Source organism: Phyllopteryx taeniolatus, chromosome 2 (assembly GCF_024500385.1).
Source record: "Phyllopteryx taeniolatus isolate TA_2022b chromosome 2, UOR_Ptae_1.2, whole genome shotgun sequence".
NCBI classification, from domain to species: Eukaryota; Metazoa; Chordata; class Actinopteri; order Syngnathiformes; family Syngnathidae; genus Phyllopteryx; species Phyllopteryx taeniolatus.
Window position 1 is genome coordinate 18,249,722 of NC_084503.1, and position 17,749 is coordinate 18,267,470.

General features: G+C 42.4%; 1 protein-coding gene across 5 annotated transcripts in view; it reads right to left on the minus strand.

The window, feature by feature from the left end:
- Positions 1-612: 612 nt before the first annotated feature.
- LOC133472577 (ephrin type-A receptor 6-like) overlaps positions 613-17,749 on the minus strand; it is an 80,243-nt gene continuing 63,106 nt past the window's right edge. Inside the window, exons 9-21 of one of the 5 annotated variants that reach the window (XM_061763650.1) lie at positions 8,399-8,523; positions 7,952-8,114; positions 6,088-6,193; positions 5,263-5,333; positions 4,259-4,384; positions 3,534-3,719; positions 3,369-3,430; positions 3,059-3,274; positions 2,817-2,966; positions 2,558-2,751; positions 2,173-2,277; positions 1,595-1,744; positions 613-1,364 (exon numbers count right to left, since the gene is read on the minus strand). In XM_061763650.1, coding sequence (XP_061619634.1) covers positions 1,250-1,364; positions 1,595-1,744; positions 2,173-2,277; positions 2,558-2,751; positions 2,817-2,966; positions 3,059-3,274; positions 3,369-3,430; positions 3,534-3,719; positions 4,259-4,384; positions 5,263-5,333; positions 6,088-6,193; positions 7,952-8,114; positions 8,399-8,523 — 1,769 coding nt within the window. In that variant the 3' untranslated portion in view covers positions 613-1,249. Of the gene's footprint in view, positions 1,365-1,594; positions 1,745-2,172; positions 2,278-2,557; positions 2,752-2,816; positions 2,985-3,058; positions 3,275-3,368; positions 3,431-3,533; positions 3,720-4,258; positions 4,385-5,262; positions 5,334-6,087; positions 6,194-7,951; positions 8,115-8,398; positions 8,524-17,053; positions 17,307-17,749 lie in introns of those variants that run through there. The other 4 variants (XM_061763642.1, XM_061763657.1, XM_061763665.1 and 1 more) reach the window with 4 other exon arrangements.

Consider the following 17,749-nt stretch of genomic DNA (forward strand, 5'->3'; position numbering starts at 1 on the left):
AACAATACTGAGCTTTGTGTCACAGCAGATTGCAGCAGAGATACAAAGAGACTGGAAGAGTCACAAAAACCATACATGTGGATGTCTTTAGGGGAAAACAAAAAAACACCTGTTGTAAATTTTGCTGTTAAGCACTCAGAACAGCGAGTTGTGCAAAAAGTACTGAAATAGTGAACAGTTGGAAATGTGCTTTCAAATATGTAGTCAAATTAAGTTCACCCACATGGTTATGGTGCATTATAGGTTCATCCTGAAGTCTCACCCCAAAAAGAAATATCCCTAACTTTTTGTGAGTAGTCAAATAAACAAAAGCAAACTATTAACATAGCAATAAATCTAATTGTTTGCACATAGTGTCTGACATACAACTCATCCCTCCATGCCCTTCGTCGATACCAACATAAGCACCTAATTGACAAACTCACATGACAATTCTTCATGTCCAGAAAACGTGTCAGTCTCTTAAGTGACAGTTAAGAGGTCACGGTTATTGTGTGTGTCTGTGCATCCATGGATACCGTTGTCACTGCATGTGTGTGTGTGCGTGCGTTTGTGTGTGTCATAATACGCTAAATATGCCTGTGTTTGAAGTCAGAGAGGGAAAACAATGGATTAAAATAGAATTGTTTATTACGGAAGAAACATACACCTTTCACGTGACTTTCAGTACAAGACACACTGCAATACTATGAGGATAAAACACATTTCTATAAAATCTTTTGACATTCGGTCGTCTTCAGTTCAAAAAGAGGATTGTGTTTAACATTTTGTCAATTTCGATTCCTGGTGAAATATTTAATAAACTACCAATACATTTTTTAATCAAAATAACATACTGTGGCATACATTACCAAACGTTCTCTCCACATTATCTCTGGTGTTGAGGTATCCGATTTGAGTCAATCAAAACCGTTAGATTGTCACTTTGAAAGAGCAGAGGCATTGACTGGCACTTGGATCAACGCAGGAGAAAAGTACTGTAAGTCTTAAATTCAAATGAATGCTAATACTGTATTTGCTGAGCTAATGAGACCGCATTTCGCCAGAGCTGACTGAGGTTACAGATGTTGTTGAGTGGCCGCATTGACAATGATCCATGACATGATGACCGTGTAACAAATGTTCACCGGACTCCACATTGTCAAGGTCCAGATTTCTCTCTTCAGCAGTGTGTGGCACTTACTAAACCCTGCAGTCTGGTGTGCAATTTATCAAATGTATGCGCACAGTCTGACTTTGTTTGATGGCCTCACACTTGAAAGCCAGTATGTTGGATGTGGTGAAATTGCAGTCGCAGAGACTGTATGCTGCTTATGATTCTCCTCTGGTGGCCAATCAAACAGATCCCAATTCTCCTGATGTCACTGAGGAGAAAAACACAGTTTTGAAAGAATCATTCGAAGCTAGTACAACCCACTTTGAGAGAGTAATCATTTGGTTTGTTCAGTTTGCAACAGAAACATTGGAATAATACAGTCTATTTTGGGTGAATAACACTTCTACTGTAATAGTGAGGGAAAAAAATCCAATTGGCAAGTCATGGGTCAAACGCTATGAGCAGAAAATGCTACGATAGACATTAGGGCTCACTCACTCTATGCTCATTGTTGAAATGGAATCCAGCGTTGTATATCCTGCTGCAATGAAGTTGTTTTTGTATTGGCTCATTTTGATAGAATCAAGCCAGTCTCCGATAGAGATGAAGAGAGGGTAGTCGGGGATGTCATCAGGAGAATCAGGGAAACTGATACAGGATTTAGGAAAGGTAACGAGCAGACGGATTAGAAGCAAGAATACAGTAATTACTATCCTTCGGAGGCCCACCCATGAGGTGAGGCCCATTTAAGTATACATGTGAAATGTACATTACACATCTACTGTACATAAAAACATTCCAACGTGTGTCATTTATGTACCTTGCAATACAGTATATACAATTTTTACCTTTTGTTTTCATTTGGGTTTGTCAGTATGCCGGATTTAAGTCAGCCATGAGATTTTAATTAATTAGTGTTGGGTGGAGAACTAACAAATTACCGTAACTAAATACTGCATAGGTGCAGAGCCATTTGCCCTTTGCTCACTTTCCCCTTTCTTTATTTAAGTTTGATAGTATCACATGATATTGTAAGAAAAAAAAGGCCGGTATAAATGTTGACTATATGTACTTACTCTGATAATAATGCTTTTCTCTTTTCGCCATTACAGTCCCTTTGCATTGGAGCCATGTGGTGCAGTGACCAAGTAGATCCAGCAGATGGTGCTGCACCTACAGGGCTGGAGTGGAACAGTATGGCCTGCTTGTCATGATTTCTCAATCAAATAAGTCAGATGGACACGTTTCGGATCGTTCTGCCTTTGTGGAGCTCTGGTGTGGTCTCTGATGAGAATCCTATTGTATACGCTAGCTACCTTCATAAGGCATATATAAATTCTACACTCATATTGATTGTGAGCATGTACTTAATGTCTAGGTATGTGACTGTATGTTATTGTTAAACCTGCCAAGCCATTGATTTGCTCCTCTCATCCAATGTATGTGTGAGCTAATACGTACTTGTGTGACTCGTTCACGAGAGTGAGGAGACCACTGGGGTTGATGATGAGTTTGTCGAGGAAACAGACCACATTGTTGAATCGTGGACGCTGACTCGGGTCCTTCTGCCAGCAGTGCAACATCAGCTGGTGCAGCGTGACAGGACAGCCCGTTGGAGCAGGTAATCGATATCCCTCTTCCATTGATAAAATGACCTGAGAACATTGGAAAGAGAATGAGGCGTGGTACAACTGCTGTCATTCTAATGTCTATATCTTACATCCTGATTGGACATCTCCCAGTATGGCCTCTCGCCATATGACATCACCTCCCACATGACAATGCCAAAACTCCAGACATCGCTGACTGAGGAGAACTTTCCATAAGCAATTGCCTCTGGTGCTGTCCAGCGTATTGGTATCTTTCCTCCCTGATGGTAAAAGTAAGACTGAATAATCGTTTAAGGATGCAGAACTTGAGCAGAGTTACAAAACCTGCAGGTAACCTTAATCAAACACTCACATTCACTGTGGCAGTGTATGCTGCCTCTGTCTCTTCTTCCATGACTCTGGACATGCCAAAGTCAGACACCTTACACACCAAGTTTTCATCGACCAGAATGTTGCGAGCCGCCAGGTCTCTGTGAACGTAACCCATGTCTGAGAGGTAGGCCATGCCCACTGCAACACCGCGCATCATTCCGACCAGCTGGAGCACAGTGAATTGACCATCACGTGTCTGGAGTGGAATATGGAAAGGTTAATTGGTACTTTAAATAAAAATGATGTGGAAAGAAGTGTACACTATATATTATGTGACAATATATTCAAACCCGTAGGAAAGAGTCAAGCGCTCCATTTGCCATATACTCCACCACTATCATCACAGGCCTGCCTGAGGAAACACGTGCAGTGTGAAGGTCAAAAGACATATTCTCATACTCAAAAAAATAGCTATCAAGACATCTACAAACACAAATCGCACAGAAGCAGCTTACTTTTGGTGACCACTCCGTCCAGTCTGATGATGTTGGGGCTATCAAACTGTCCAATGATTGAGGCTTCACGCAAAAAGTCTCGCCTCTGATTCTCCATATAGCCGCCTTTCAGGGTTTTTATTGCCACAGCGATGTCCAGCCTTCCAGGTATGCGCAAACGACCACTGCAGACCTCTCCAAACTCCCCTGTCGGAGCAGTTACTCTATATTAATATATGTAGTCATGCACAGGATGTCATCATTGTGAGGCAGACACGCCAAACACTAGCTCACTGTGCAGCTCATAATATTGATAAAGTAAATTTTTTAAGTGTGTAACCTGTGGCATATTAATAAATGTAAAAAAAATGTTACTGCAAGTTGATTTATTCATTTCAATTAGCCACGGAAAATATGTGATTGGTAAACTGTTCCCAGCAGATGACGCTGTGTTTGCAGAAAAAGGAATCAATGAAAACGCTTTGCTCTGATAATGAACATAATTGGTATCTTTTCTCTTTTAAATATATCATACAATGTAGGTGGTGAAATTTCACAAGCATTGAAATGCTACTTTTCTTATAAAGCCCCATTTGTTCCACTTTTTTTGCAAACTTTGCAGGCCTTTTTTTCAATATGCCTTAGGCCAGACAAGGGTCATTTATATACTATACCGGCATATTATTATACAGTACTTGGTCGATTATTTAGTACCCCCAGTATGGGTCTACATTATTTACATTCACCTGTGCCAATCACTCTGTCGATGCATATAGATGAGGGGTCTATCTCTTTAGCAAATTCCTCCACAGCCTGAGTGGGGTCTTCGTACGTGTCCGGATCCACATAAGTCTTTATGCCAGAGAATGGAACTGGTAAGAGAAGTAACACAACACATCAACATTAATTTTCTACATTAATTTAAAGCTCTGGCAGAAACATTGTTCAACGAAGCAAACCTGTGTGATTTATTTGTCTTGTTAATATTTGTAATATTAATATGAATGTTTCTGCTATATTCAAGAAGTGGAGACAAGAATATCAAGCTGAAAAATGATTCTGAGGAACGCAAAAAATAACAATAGAGGCTGCCAGGCTTGAGCATCCGCAGAGGCTGTGGACATGCTGCCTTGTATGAAAACTTCATCTGGAGAAGACACAGACTTTATAGCAGTGTCCGTTCAAACTGAAAGGATTTGAGGGCTTCTTCTAACCTAGATTCCAGTTTACAGTTAACTCTGTGTCTCCAGGGTGACTACACTCTGTGCTATAACTGAAGTTTTTTTTTTTTTTTCTTTAAACACATTATTGTTGAATCCCCTACTGTCACCCAACTAGATGATAAAATGGAAGCCCAATTGAAGGGTTAGAGTTACAAAGGCATCAAACATAACTAACTAATATATGATACAATTTCTGCAAAAAAGGACTTTACAGCGATCAATTATTCCCTTTTATATGCTATTACAGCATCACATCATACAGGAAACCATCTTTATTCACTCCAAGTTTAAGAGGTGAGGTTGTAGGAGGTGCAAAGGACAAAACTCACATTTTAGATTTAAACCTTCACGAGAACCAACTTTTATTCTGGAAGACATTATTGAAGCCAAGGGAAAATCAAGTGGATTTAAAAATGGAAAGAAAAGCTAAACTGCTAAAACTGAAACAACAACAACAACAACAACTGAAACAGAATAATCCATTTATGTCTATAACACAGTCAACATAAAACAAAACCGATCATTACCATGGCCACTACGGAAACGTGTCCTCCTCTTTTCCTGTGACTTCATCCTGGCTTTGATATACCCCTGACACCTGTGAGGGTGAACACATTTAGTACTAAAGAATTGAATATTAAATGCATGGTGACTCATTTCTGCCAGTACAAATCAAGTTGTACAAGAGTCAAATCAAGCCACATTTGTTCAATATCATGCATGTTTTTGGAATCTTGAGGAGGAAGCCCGAGGAAAGCCAAAACCAGGGCATAAAAAAGTTCATGTAAGCTAGAATAATTCATACACTCTTCACTCTGAAGTGAGCTAAAAGCATGAATTACTTAAAATGATCCTGGCATTGTTATTTAAAAAAGCTCACAAGTAAGACAGATTCTTCGCAAGCAATTTTGATTCAATTAATATCTATTTCATTTTAAACTGAATCAACTGTTAAGTGGAGCAAGTTCTAAATTCCTATTTTTGCAGGGAGTTACATTTGCGAAAACTGTCACCTCAGATCACACCCCAATCAGCTAAAGTTTAACAAACTGATTGACTGTTTCTTGGTCATTTTTCATTGTTTACTACGAACTGCTGGTAATGAAAAAACTCAGTGAACCAGAGGCTCACTGATAACAAGAATCTGAGCTAACCAGAGGGAGCTAATGGAATGGATCAAATGGCTGGTTGGTGCATTACATGCTGAGTAATTAAGCAGAAAATGTGTTCAGTCATTTGGAAAATAAGAGTGCCTGCTTGGTGGTAAAAGAGACTCATTCGGAGACTTGTAGTGCCTCGTAGTGTGTACAAATGTGTGCGCGCATGCAGGTAAGTGGCCTGAAGTGCCTCACCGTCCAGTTATGAGGAATAAGAGGGTAAGGATGACCAACAGTGAGAAGCCACCAACTGACGCCGTGACAACAACCAACACTTGACCCTGATCAGCGACATCAGGATCTGAATAAAAAGAAGAAAAAAAGAGGGCGGTTACTGTGATTGACACAGTCAGAGACCTAGCAATTCAACCATTACATCTAGTGTTACTTTTTACATACAGTATTTTTTCACATTATAAGTTTTGTAGTATTTTGGTTACCAGTACCTAATTTAGTTACATGATTGCAAACGATATTAGGAATTAATGCACTGCCGTGCTAGACCCATAAAAAACAACAACCCCAATAATAAATCAAGAAAAATGAATACATCGCTGATCATGTCAATCAAAACTGTCCGTACTATTATTTGTACACACTTTCTATCGGCTTTCACTACATATTGTAGGTGTACATAATGTTGTGGCTAGTAGTGTTAATATATGTATGGAAATGTTCAGAGTGTATCCCGAAGGAAGTTTCACATCATTGGATAGTTCAGCTTTAGAAGCAGGAGGGCATTATATACAGTGAGTATGGAAAGTATTCAGACCCCCTTACATTTTTCACTTTGTTATATTGCAGCCATTTGCTAAAAATATAAAAGAAAATGTCCTCATTAATGTACACATAGCACCCTAAATTGCCACAAAAACGGAATTGTTGAAATTTTTGCTGATTTATTAACAAAGAAAAAATGAAATATCACACAGCCATAAGTATTCAGACCCTTTGCTCAGTATTTAGTAGAAGCACCCTTTTGAGCTAATACAGCCAAGAGTCTAGGGCTCTGGCTGGGCCATTCAAGAACAGTCACGGAGTTGTTCTGATGCCACTCCTTTGTCATTTTAGCTGTGTGCTTAGGGTCATTGCCTTGTTGGAAATGCTTCACTGTTGGGACTGTATTGGACAGGTGATGAGCAGTGCCTGGTTTTCTCCACACATACCGCTTTAGAATTAAGGCCAAAAAGTTCTATCTTGGTCTCATCAGACCAGAGAGTCTTATTTCTCACCATCTTGGAGTCCTTCAGGTGTTTTTTAGCAAACTCCATGCAGGCTTTCATGTGTCTTGCACTGAGGAGAGGCTTCCGTCAGGCCACTCTGCCATAAAGCCCTGACTGGTGGCGGGATGCAGTGATGGTTGACTTTATAGAACTTTTTCCCCATCTCCCGACTTCATCTCTGGAGCTCAGCCACAGCGATCTTTGGGTTCGCCTTTACCTCGCGCACCAAGGCTCTTCTCCCCCGATTGCTCAGTTTGGCCGAACGGCCAGCTCTAGGAAGGGTTCTGGTCGTCCCAAACGTCTTCCATTTAAGGATTATGGATGCCACTGTGCTGTTAGGAACCTTAAGTGCAGCAGAAATGCTTTTGTAACCTTGGCCAGATATGTGCCTTGCCACAATTCTGTCTCTGAGCTCTTCAGGCAGTTCCGTTGACCTCATGATTCTCAATTGCTCTGACATGCACTGTGAGCTGTAAGGTCTTATATAGACAGGTGTGTGGCTTTACTAATCAAGTCCAATCAGTATAATCAAACACAGCTGGACTCCAATGAAGGTGTATAACCATCTCAAGGATGATCAGAAGAAATGGAAAGCACCCGAGTTAAATATATGAGTGTCACAGCAAAGGGTCTGAATACTTATGGCTGTGCGATATTTCAGTTTTGCTTTTTTAATAAATCTGCAAAAATTTCAACAATCCCATTTTTTTCCTGTCAATATGTGGTGCTATGTGTACATTAATGAGGGGGGAAATGAACTTAAATGATTTTAGCAAAAATTTAATTGAACATAAATTGTCCTTTGTGACTTTACAGGAAAGGATTGTTGATCATACCTTCAGCTACAGTCGAGAACTCAAAGTTTGAGCTGTATGCTGTGTAGCCAGCGGTTGTTCGAGCACGCACATGGAAGACGTAGACAGTTGAGGGTCTGAGGCCTGTTACCACCACACTAGGATTCTTAGTCCGTGTTGACGAGTAGCTCAGCTGCTCCTGTTCCTAAAAAAAAAAAGAGGAGCGAAAAAACTAATGCAGATAACGGAAGGCCAGCAGATGAACCTATATCAAGGTTTCGATATACACATTGCAAATTATTATTATGAAAATTATTATTAGTATTAGTATTGTAACTACAAAAACAGCAGACAACACAAATAAAACTATCCAGCAACTGCCCAACAATTAGTTGGACATCTTTTTTTGTTTCAATCGAGGGCAGTTTATCGAATTTACCTGTTAATACCACTGAATCTTTTAAAGTAAGCAGAAGATTATTGAGTCACCTTCTCATAGTATTTGACTTCATAGTCCATAATGTCTAAGGGCGGATGTTCCTCTTCTGTCCAGGAGAGGGCAATGCTGTTATCAGAGGACCAGTCCTTCTTGATGACACCCACCAGCGCAGGACCTGAGGACACATGGGACCACCGAGATGACACAACTCCCAATGCTAACAGGTGAACTTTAAATGAATATTTTCATCATAATGTTCTTTATGATGAGTACCCATCAGTCTACATCCAGCCCTTTAACAATCAGACTTACTTTTAAATTAAATCAATCGGTTGACCAGTTTACTTGAATGAAGATATCTCACATGTGAATATTATGTATTTGATATACACCAATTTGGTTTATATAAAACATAAGTCCATATAGACCATATTGACAAAAAGACACATCTAAAGAAAAGAGATCGACTGTAGTCTGCAAACATGTCCTAAGAAGCACACATCAGATATTATTCATTGATTGAAGTGGACTCTCAAGTGTTTCAGAGAGGTGTCTTCAAAACACAATTTCTGATGCATCTTCAGACATCATGAGATAGGGTTTCACAAATCGAAAACAAACACACACACAAATACCTTGAAAACAGTGCCGCTGGCACATACAGTACATAATATAAACCCTCACTCACAAGACGAAGAAAACAAATGGGATGACTTTGTGGATTCACACAATGTTAAATAATATTAGAATTTAAAGTGTAATGCATGATCTACATTAGGCATGTTATACTTTGCTACTTACAGTACACCTATTGGGACTGTCATTGACATTAACTCTTTGTGTTGATTTTTTTAGATGTAAGATGTCAGATGATGCAAAAATATCTCAGAGAGAGCAAAATCTTTACCATCAATTATTTAAAAATCCATGTGCAGTCTTGCCAATGTGACGCTCTCAAAAATATTGTATGTGGTCACAAGTATTTTGTTGATAGAAGCATATTTTGTATTCATAATTTATTTTCATACCACATGTAAATGTATTTGAATATATCTCTCAAATTCATTTTGCTCAACATTGGTAGGAAACAAAAGAACAGAACCAATGTATTCAGGTGTTTTTGTGTCCTGGTTCCTATAACTGCCAAGCAAGCTGTGCAGTTTTTACTTGAATACAAATTCAAGCCTTGTGAAGTTGTGACATCTCCAAACGGTCATCATCATCTGCAGATGGAGATGACCGTCCTAGAAGACGCAAAAGGCCAAAAGCCAGAAATCAGCACTTCAGAGAGGTGATGCATCACAGTAAGTCGCAGGCAGTGGGGTGAAGACGATACTTCACATCTTGTCATGAAACCAAGATTTTCTAGCAGCAACTCAACCCGACACTTCACAGTTCAGCAGCTCCACCACTGCAGCTATTTTTAAGCAACATCGAGCAGGGAGACGGTGAGCATGGAATGTAGAAGTTTGATGCTGACTGCTGTAAAACTCATGCCCAAGGTGGAAAAATACAGTATGTTCTTGTAAGGTTTGTCCAACATCTACTTTCTAGTGCATAAATTATTGGTATTCAGTACATATGACAAAAAAAGCTTTCTTTCATTTATAATCACCGAACTGATAGATACAACAGTCGGTTGAAACTCAAGATGTTTCCTTTAAGCATTGTAAGGCCTGATTGTACATTTGCCGACCTCTGGTTTTCTTGGAAACACACAAACCTCCTGTCATGCGTAGTGGAAGGTGGTTAACGGAGACATCCTCGTTCCTCGTTCACCCTAATTACCTATTGTATTTAACCTCGTGTCTCATTCCTTCTCGTTGCCAGTTCGTTGTACCTTGTCGTCGCGTTCCAGCATTCCTTGTTTCCACGTCACAGACTCACAGTAAGATTTGACCCTGTTATCGACCTTGCCTCTTTGCCTCATGTTTTTGGATACTGTTGCCTTTCTTGGATTGCCTGCCTGTGTACCGACCTATGCCGTCGATTAAACCTCTCTTTTTGGAAACTGTCCATTTGTTTTGGAGTCGTGCATTTTTGGGTCCTATCCTCTGTTCTGTTCATGACAGAACGAACTGGCCATAACATGGACCCAGCAGACTCAGACCCGGTGCGCAAAGCCCTTCAAGCGCAGGGTCAACGCCTCGAAGCAGGATGAGCAGCTTGCTGCCCTCCACCTTCATCTAGAGGGACTGTCAAGGCATCAGGACAATATGATGAGACAGGTGGCCTCGCAGTTTGAACTTCTTATGATAATTATTTAAGAGAAGGAACCAGATGGCACCACAGCCAATACCGCCACGGTATTTCCATGTGAAGCAGTCACCATGCAGCCACCTGCCACCTCCGCTGCTGTCTGCCCACAGCTCTCTCGACCGGAGAGGTTTTCTGGAGATTCTGGGAACATTAAGCCGTTCATCACTCAGTGCGAACTCCACTTTGAGCTGCAGGCAGCTGCCTTCCCCACCGAGCGGGCAAAAATCACTTTCGTCATTTCCCACCTGACTGGTTGTGCGGAGGCGTGCGCTACTGCTGAATGGAGCTGCTCCAGATCATGAGGCAGCTCGCTCCTTACAACACCTTACAACAAGGCAAGCGCAGGGTGTCAGATTACGCGATTGAGTTTCGCATTCTAGCAGCTGAGAGTCATTGGAATAGTCGGGCGCTACTCGATGCCTTTTTTCAAGGACTATCCCCCGCCGTCAAGGATCATTTAGTCCCGCTAGACCTGCCGACCGACTTGGACACTCTCATCGCTCTCGCCGTAAAAATCGACAAGAGGCTTTTGGATCGCGAGCTGGATGGAGATCGGCGGAGGGCTGCGTCACCGCGCACTTGGAGGACGAGCCTCGGTGACCAGCCAAACCAAGGCAGATCCCCTGGTTCCGGTCTCAACCCACTGGCTAGCGTCCCCACGGATGAAACCATGCAACTGGGCAGGTTCCGTCTCTCCCCTGAGGAACGTCAACGCCGGCTGAGGGAAGGGCGGTGCTTCTACTGCGGTCAGTTGGGTCATTCCGTGAGCAACTGTCACGTCAAAGTTGCCGGTGCCAGTAGCAAGGGCACGGGAGAGGTGAGTCTGAATTTCATTAAGGAAGACCCTTAATGGGTTCTTCCTAAAGTGACACTATGCTCTCCTGATCAATAAATTCATACGCCTGTATTAATTGACTCTGGTTCTGACGCTAACTTACTTAACTCCCTCCTCGTTAGACGTATGCACCTGAGAACCTTTCAAATAAAACGCCACCGCAACACCTATGCTGCAGACGGCAGTTTTATGGGCAAGATCAATCACCGCACCCAAACACTCACATTGACATTTCCTGATTCTCACTCGGAACGCATTAGTTTTCATGTTTTTGACGCCATGAATCATGACCTTATCTTAGGGAACCAATGGTTGAAATTACCTAACCCCCACATTGACTGGTCCTCTGGGCAGGTTATGTCATGGGACAGCAATTGCGCCCGGAACTGTTTCAAGCCGCCATGTGATGTTCAGGGCTATGTTTCTAAGGACAATCCACAGACTCCATCTGGGGATCCTGATTTATCTCAGGTGCCCACCTGTTACCAGGATATTAAAGACGTTTTTTCCAAGTCCAAGGCCAAATCCCTTCCACCCCACAGACCTTAAGACTGTGCTGTTGACTTGCTGCCTGGAACCACACCCCCACGAGGGAGGTTGTTCTCTCTTTCAGGGCCGGAACACAAGGCCATGGAGTACGTGGAAGAATCACTGGCAGCCGGGATCATTCGCCCATCTTCATCCCCTGCGGGAGCAGGATTTTTCTTTGTGGACAAGAAGGACAAGACCCTGCGACCCTGTATCGATTACCGGGGTCTCAATGAGATCACTGTAAAGAACAGGTACCCTCTTCCTCTCATCTCCACCGCCTTTGAGTTCCTGGAGGTAGCCAAGATTTTCACCAAACTGGACTTAAGAAATGCATATCATCTAGACAGGATAAGGGAGGGGGATGAATGGAAAACAGCATTCAACACACCAACGGTTTTTTTGATAATGCCTTTTGGGCTTACTAATGCTCCAGGTGTTTTCCAAAACCTTGTCAATGATGTCCTGCGTGACATGTTGAATGTGTATGTTTTTGTCTATTTGGACGACATTTTGATAGTCTCCCCGGATGAGGAGACTCACATTATTCATGTCCGCTCTGTTTTGCAGCAGTTACTGCAGAATCAACTATGTCAAGGCTGAGAAATGAGTTCCACAAGGCGTCCGTTTCTTTTCTGGGTTTCGTCCTGGCTCAAGGTGAAGTCAAAATGGACCCTTGCAAAGTCGATGCAGTTATTAATTGGCCTACTCCCACGTCACGGAAATATGTACAAAGGTTCTTAGGGTTCGCAAACTTCTACAGAAAATTCATCAGAAATGACATTGGTGACTGTGAACTGCTGGCAGTCAAGGTGGCTTTGATGGAGTGGAGGCACTGGCTAGAGGGGGCACTGACTCCGTTTTTAGTATGGACAGATCACAAGAACCTTGAGTATATAAAAACTGCTAAAAGATTAAATGCTAGGCAGGCTAGATGGGCTCTGTTCTTCACTAGATTTAATTTCATGTTATCCTACCGACCTGGTTCTAAAAATGGTAAGCCAGATGCTTTGTCACGTATTTTCTGCCAAGGGAATTCTTTGTCCGACCCTAAGACTATTTTGCCCAAGTCATGTTTCATTTCCGCTTTTGTTTGGGACATTGAAACTGCGGTTAAAGGGGCTCTGAAAAACACTCTTAGCCCTAAAGATTGCCCTGAAAACAGGCTTTATGTGGTTCCGACCTTAAGGGGAAGAGTCGTCCACTGGGCTCACACGAACCGAACGGTATGTCACCCAGGCATTGCCAAGACTCAATCAGTGGTCGAACAGCGCTTTTGGTGGCCTAATGTTAGGAGGGATGTTATTGATTACGTCAACGCTTGCCAGGTATGTGCTGCTAACAAATCCTCTCGTCAACGTCCTTCTGGGGAGTTGCGACCCCTGCCAATACCACAACGTCCTTGGTCAGACATTTCCGTAGACTTTGTGACAGGATTAACAGCCTCAAAAGATAATACCACAATTCTCACCGTAGTTGACAGGTTCTCTAAAATGGTTCTAAAATGATTCGCTCATTCGGGACTTCCACATTGCGCATACAGGGGCCCCAGGGCCGTCTGGGGCCGGCCGTTAAGGGGGGGGGGGGCACTGTCATGGGTGTGTGTTCCGGGTTTTGTCTTCCCCCCCCTGTTTCACACACACCTGCTCCTGTGAGCATCTTCACCACCTGTGCCTCGTTCACCCTAATTACCTATTGTAGTTAACCTCGTGTCTCATTCCCTCTCGTTGCCAGTTCGTTGTATCTTGTCGTCGCGTTCCAGCATTCCTTGTTTCCACGTCACAGACTCACAGTAAGATTTGACCCTGTTCCGATTATCGATCTTGCCTCTGCCTCATGTTTTTGGATACTGTTGCCTTTCTTGGATTGCCTGCCTGTGTACCGACCTATGCCCGTCTATTAAACCTCTCTTTTTGGAAACTGTCCATTTGTTTTGGAGTCGTGCATTTTTGGGTCCTATCCTCTGTTCCGTTCATGACACACGGGGAGAACATGCATGCAGGATTAAACCCCGGTCCTCAGAACTGTGAGGCAGACGCTCTAACCAGTCATCCACCGTCCCGCCTTAATGGAGACATACAGTATCTTAATTGAGTCGACTGCTACAGGTATTAATAGCTTACACATCATCAAAACTAAATGAACACTATGAACAAAAAAAGTACAAAAACAAGTATAAACTGTTATCTGCTTATGTTGCCAACACAAATGTTGCAAATCAAATTAAATGATGACAGTTCTTTATATATTTTTTTGTCAGTAGAGAAGTTTTTTTGTCTCCAGCAGGAATGCAGCAGTCTAAAATATATGTATAATTTTGATATCCATCCATCCATTTTCTGAGCCGCTTCTCCTCACTAGGGTCGCGGGCGTGCTGGAGCCTATCCCAGCTGTCGTCGGGCAGGAGGCGGGGTACACCCTGAACTGGTTGCCAGCCAATCGCAGGGCACATACAAACAAGCAACCATTCGCACTCACAGTCATGCCTACAGGCAATTTAGAGTCTCCAATTAATGCATGTTTTTGGGATGTGGGAGGAAACCAGAGTGCCCGGAGAAAACCCAGACAGGCACGGGGAGAACATGCAAACTCCACACAGGCGGGGCCGGGGATTGAACCCGGGTCCTCAGAACTGTGAGGCTGACGCTCTAACCAGTCGGCCACCGTGCCGCCTAATTTTGATATCACATGTAAAATTGTGTGATCAGAGCATTTTCAAATGAAAATAAATGCATGCTGTATTATGCATAATAATAAGACAATATAATTTATTTACATTCATCTCATATTTTGATCCTTTTAAACAGGAAAAGACAACATTTAACTTGATTGAGTCAAAATCTCTCTATCCTTTTTTCAAATGTATACCCATCCTGAGGGATATACAGTAGCTGCTGAAGCTGCAACACTAAATGATGTTCCTTTATTTCAGTCAGTTGCTAATTAGAACAGAGTTCACTGTTGATCAATTCGATGCAGGGCAAGATGTAGGTGATCATTTCTTCTTTGAAAACCGCGCAGCCTGCTGTAGGCAAACATGAGGCACAACGGAATAGTTGCATGCTGAGGAGAGCCTACAAGACCTGGCAAGAAATAATTGTTTATATTGCTTTTACAGAGATGTCCATCCTTTTGCTATGCTGCTTAGGCTCTGCAAGGTCACAAGGGGGCTGACAAAGGGTGAGAGGCGGACTGTAAGCTGGCTAAAAACATAGCAACAGGAAACCATTCACACCTATGGGCAATTTAGAATGAAATACACAAGCACAGGGAGAATATGCATGCATACTTATCAGAATAATTTAGCCGATCACCACATGCATATTTTTCAGTCAATATTGTTAGCGAACAAAATACAAATTACCACTATACTAGTACATACAACACAACAATTGTGAGATATGATTTGGAACCCTCTCAGCAGGCGCATCACCCATCACAGTTATGCTAAAATAAGCAACTGCAATGATTTTCAGTGTGACTGGGTAACTAAAAATGCACATCTCACACCGCTTGGTGGAGGAGAATCCCTGCCGAACTTCACGTTACTGGAGGGGATCTCTCATTGCAGGAAACTGTTATGGATGCATCACCATGCATACATATCACTAGACTTTTAACTGTGAAGTTTTTTTTGTTTTTTTTTTAGCTCTGATGCCTGAGGAATGGAGGAAAAGTGTGCTGGTGCCCATTTTTAAGAACAAGGGTGATGTGCAGAGCTGTGGGAACTATAGAGGAATAAAGTTGATGAGCCACACAATTAAGTTGTGGGAGAGAGTAGTGGAGGCTAGACTCAGGACAGAAGTGAGTATTTGCGAGCAACAGTATGGTTTCATGCCTAGAAAGAGTACCACAGATGCATTATTTGCCTTGAGGATGTCGATGGAAAAGTACAGAGAAGGTCAGAGGGAACTACATTGTGTCTTTGTAGATCTAGAGAAAGCCAATGACAGAGTACCCAGAGAGGAACTGTGGTACTGCATGCGGAAGTCTGGAGTGGCAGAGAAGTATGTTTGAATAATACAAGGGCAGTAGAACAGCGGTGAGGTGCGCTGTAGGTGTGACAGACGAATTTAAGGTGGAGGTGGGACTGCATCAGGGATCAGCCCTGAGCCCCTTCCTGTTTGCATTGGTGATGGATAGGCTGACAGATGAGGTTAGACTGGAATCCCCGTGGACCATGATGTTTGCAGATGAGATTGTGATCTGCAGTGAAAGCAGGGAGCAGGTGGAGGAACAGTTAGAAAGATGGAGGCATGCACTGGAAAGCAGAGGAATGAAGATTAGCCGAAGTAAGACAGAATATATGTGCATGAATGAGAGGGGTGGTGGGGGAAGAGTGAGGCTACAGGTAGAAGAGAGAGCAGGGGTGGAGGACTTGGGGGTCAACTGTCCAGAGCAATGGTGAGTGTGGTCAGGAAGTGAAGAAATGGGTCCAAGCAGGTTGGAATGGGTGGAGGAAGGTGTCAGGTGTGTTATGTGACAGAAGAGTCTCTGCTAGGATGAAGGGCAAAGTTTATAAAACAGTGGTGAGGCCAGCAATGATGCACGGATTAGAGACAGTGGCTCTGAAGAGACAATAGGAAGCAGAGCTGGAGGTGGCGGAAATGAAGATGTTGAGGTTCGCTTTCGGAGAGACCAGGTTGGATAAAATTAGAAATGAGCTCATCAGAGGGAAAGCCGAGGTTCGATGTTTTGGAGACAAAGTTAGAGAGAGCAGACTTCGATGGTTTGGTCACGTCCAGAGGAGAAATAGTGAGTGTATTGGTAGAAGGATGATGAGGATGGAGCTGCCAGGCAAGAGAGCTAGAGGAAGACCAAAGAGAAGGTTGATTGATGTCGTGAGGGAAGACATGAGGGAAGTTGGTGTTCGAGAGGAGGATGCAGGAGACAGGCTTACACGGAAAAGGATGACGCGCTGTGGCGACCCCTAAAGGGACAAGCCGAAAGGAAAAGAAGATTTGTTAATATTGTGACATTTGTCCTCACTTTACCCTTCATATTGCTGCCATAAGGTGGAAATATGCTGAAAAAAACAACATAATAAAGCACAAGCTACTTTATTGATGAGCACATATTTGTCGACATTAAAGCAATCACAGAATATCTGTAAGAACTGAAAAACAGATTTAGTAAAGAGATGTAAATTGATTTAACGATAAATAAAATAGTAACCTCCACACAGTACATACATAGTCAGAGATATTAATTACAGTATATGGAAAGGACATGAGGTAGAAAGCGAAGAAGAAGAGAAGGAAGGAGCTGGGAGAGCTGTGAAGATGTCACATGGGGTTGGATCGCTGCAGCATCTGAGCATATAAATAGATGTCGGCCTTATTCCCAAAGGAAGGTCGATGAAAACAGAAGCAGGCCCACCAGAGAACAGGAAGAAAGCAAAGAGTAAATGCAAGAAAATTCCCCAAATAAGGACAACACATTACGCTGAGAAGAAAAGACAAAACAAAAGACATGACCTCATTAGTTGAAATTTTGGCCACATTTAACATGACATTAGATTGCACATGTATGGCCTTGTTCCCAACTGGGGAAAGCATGTGTCTTGGGGGCTCTGAACACAGGTGGGCAGCTGCAGTGGAGGCAACATATTATTTTACATTACACTATTGCGCCACATTTATAATATAAATATACTGTAATATGAATTTTTGTATTCATCTAATTTTTCCATTTATTCTGCTTCCCAGAATATATGAGGTGTGCAATTTTTAATATAATCACTACTCTTGACAAAGACTGACTCATTTTTATTCGACAT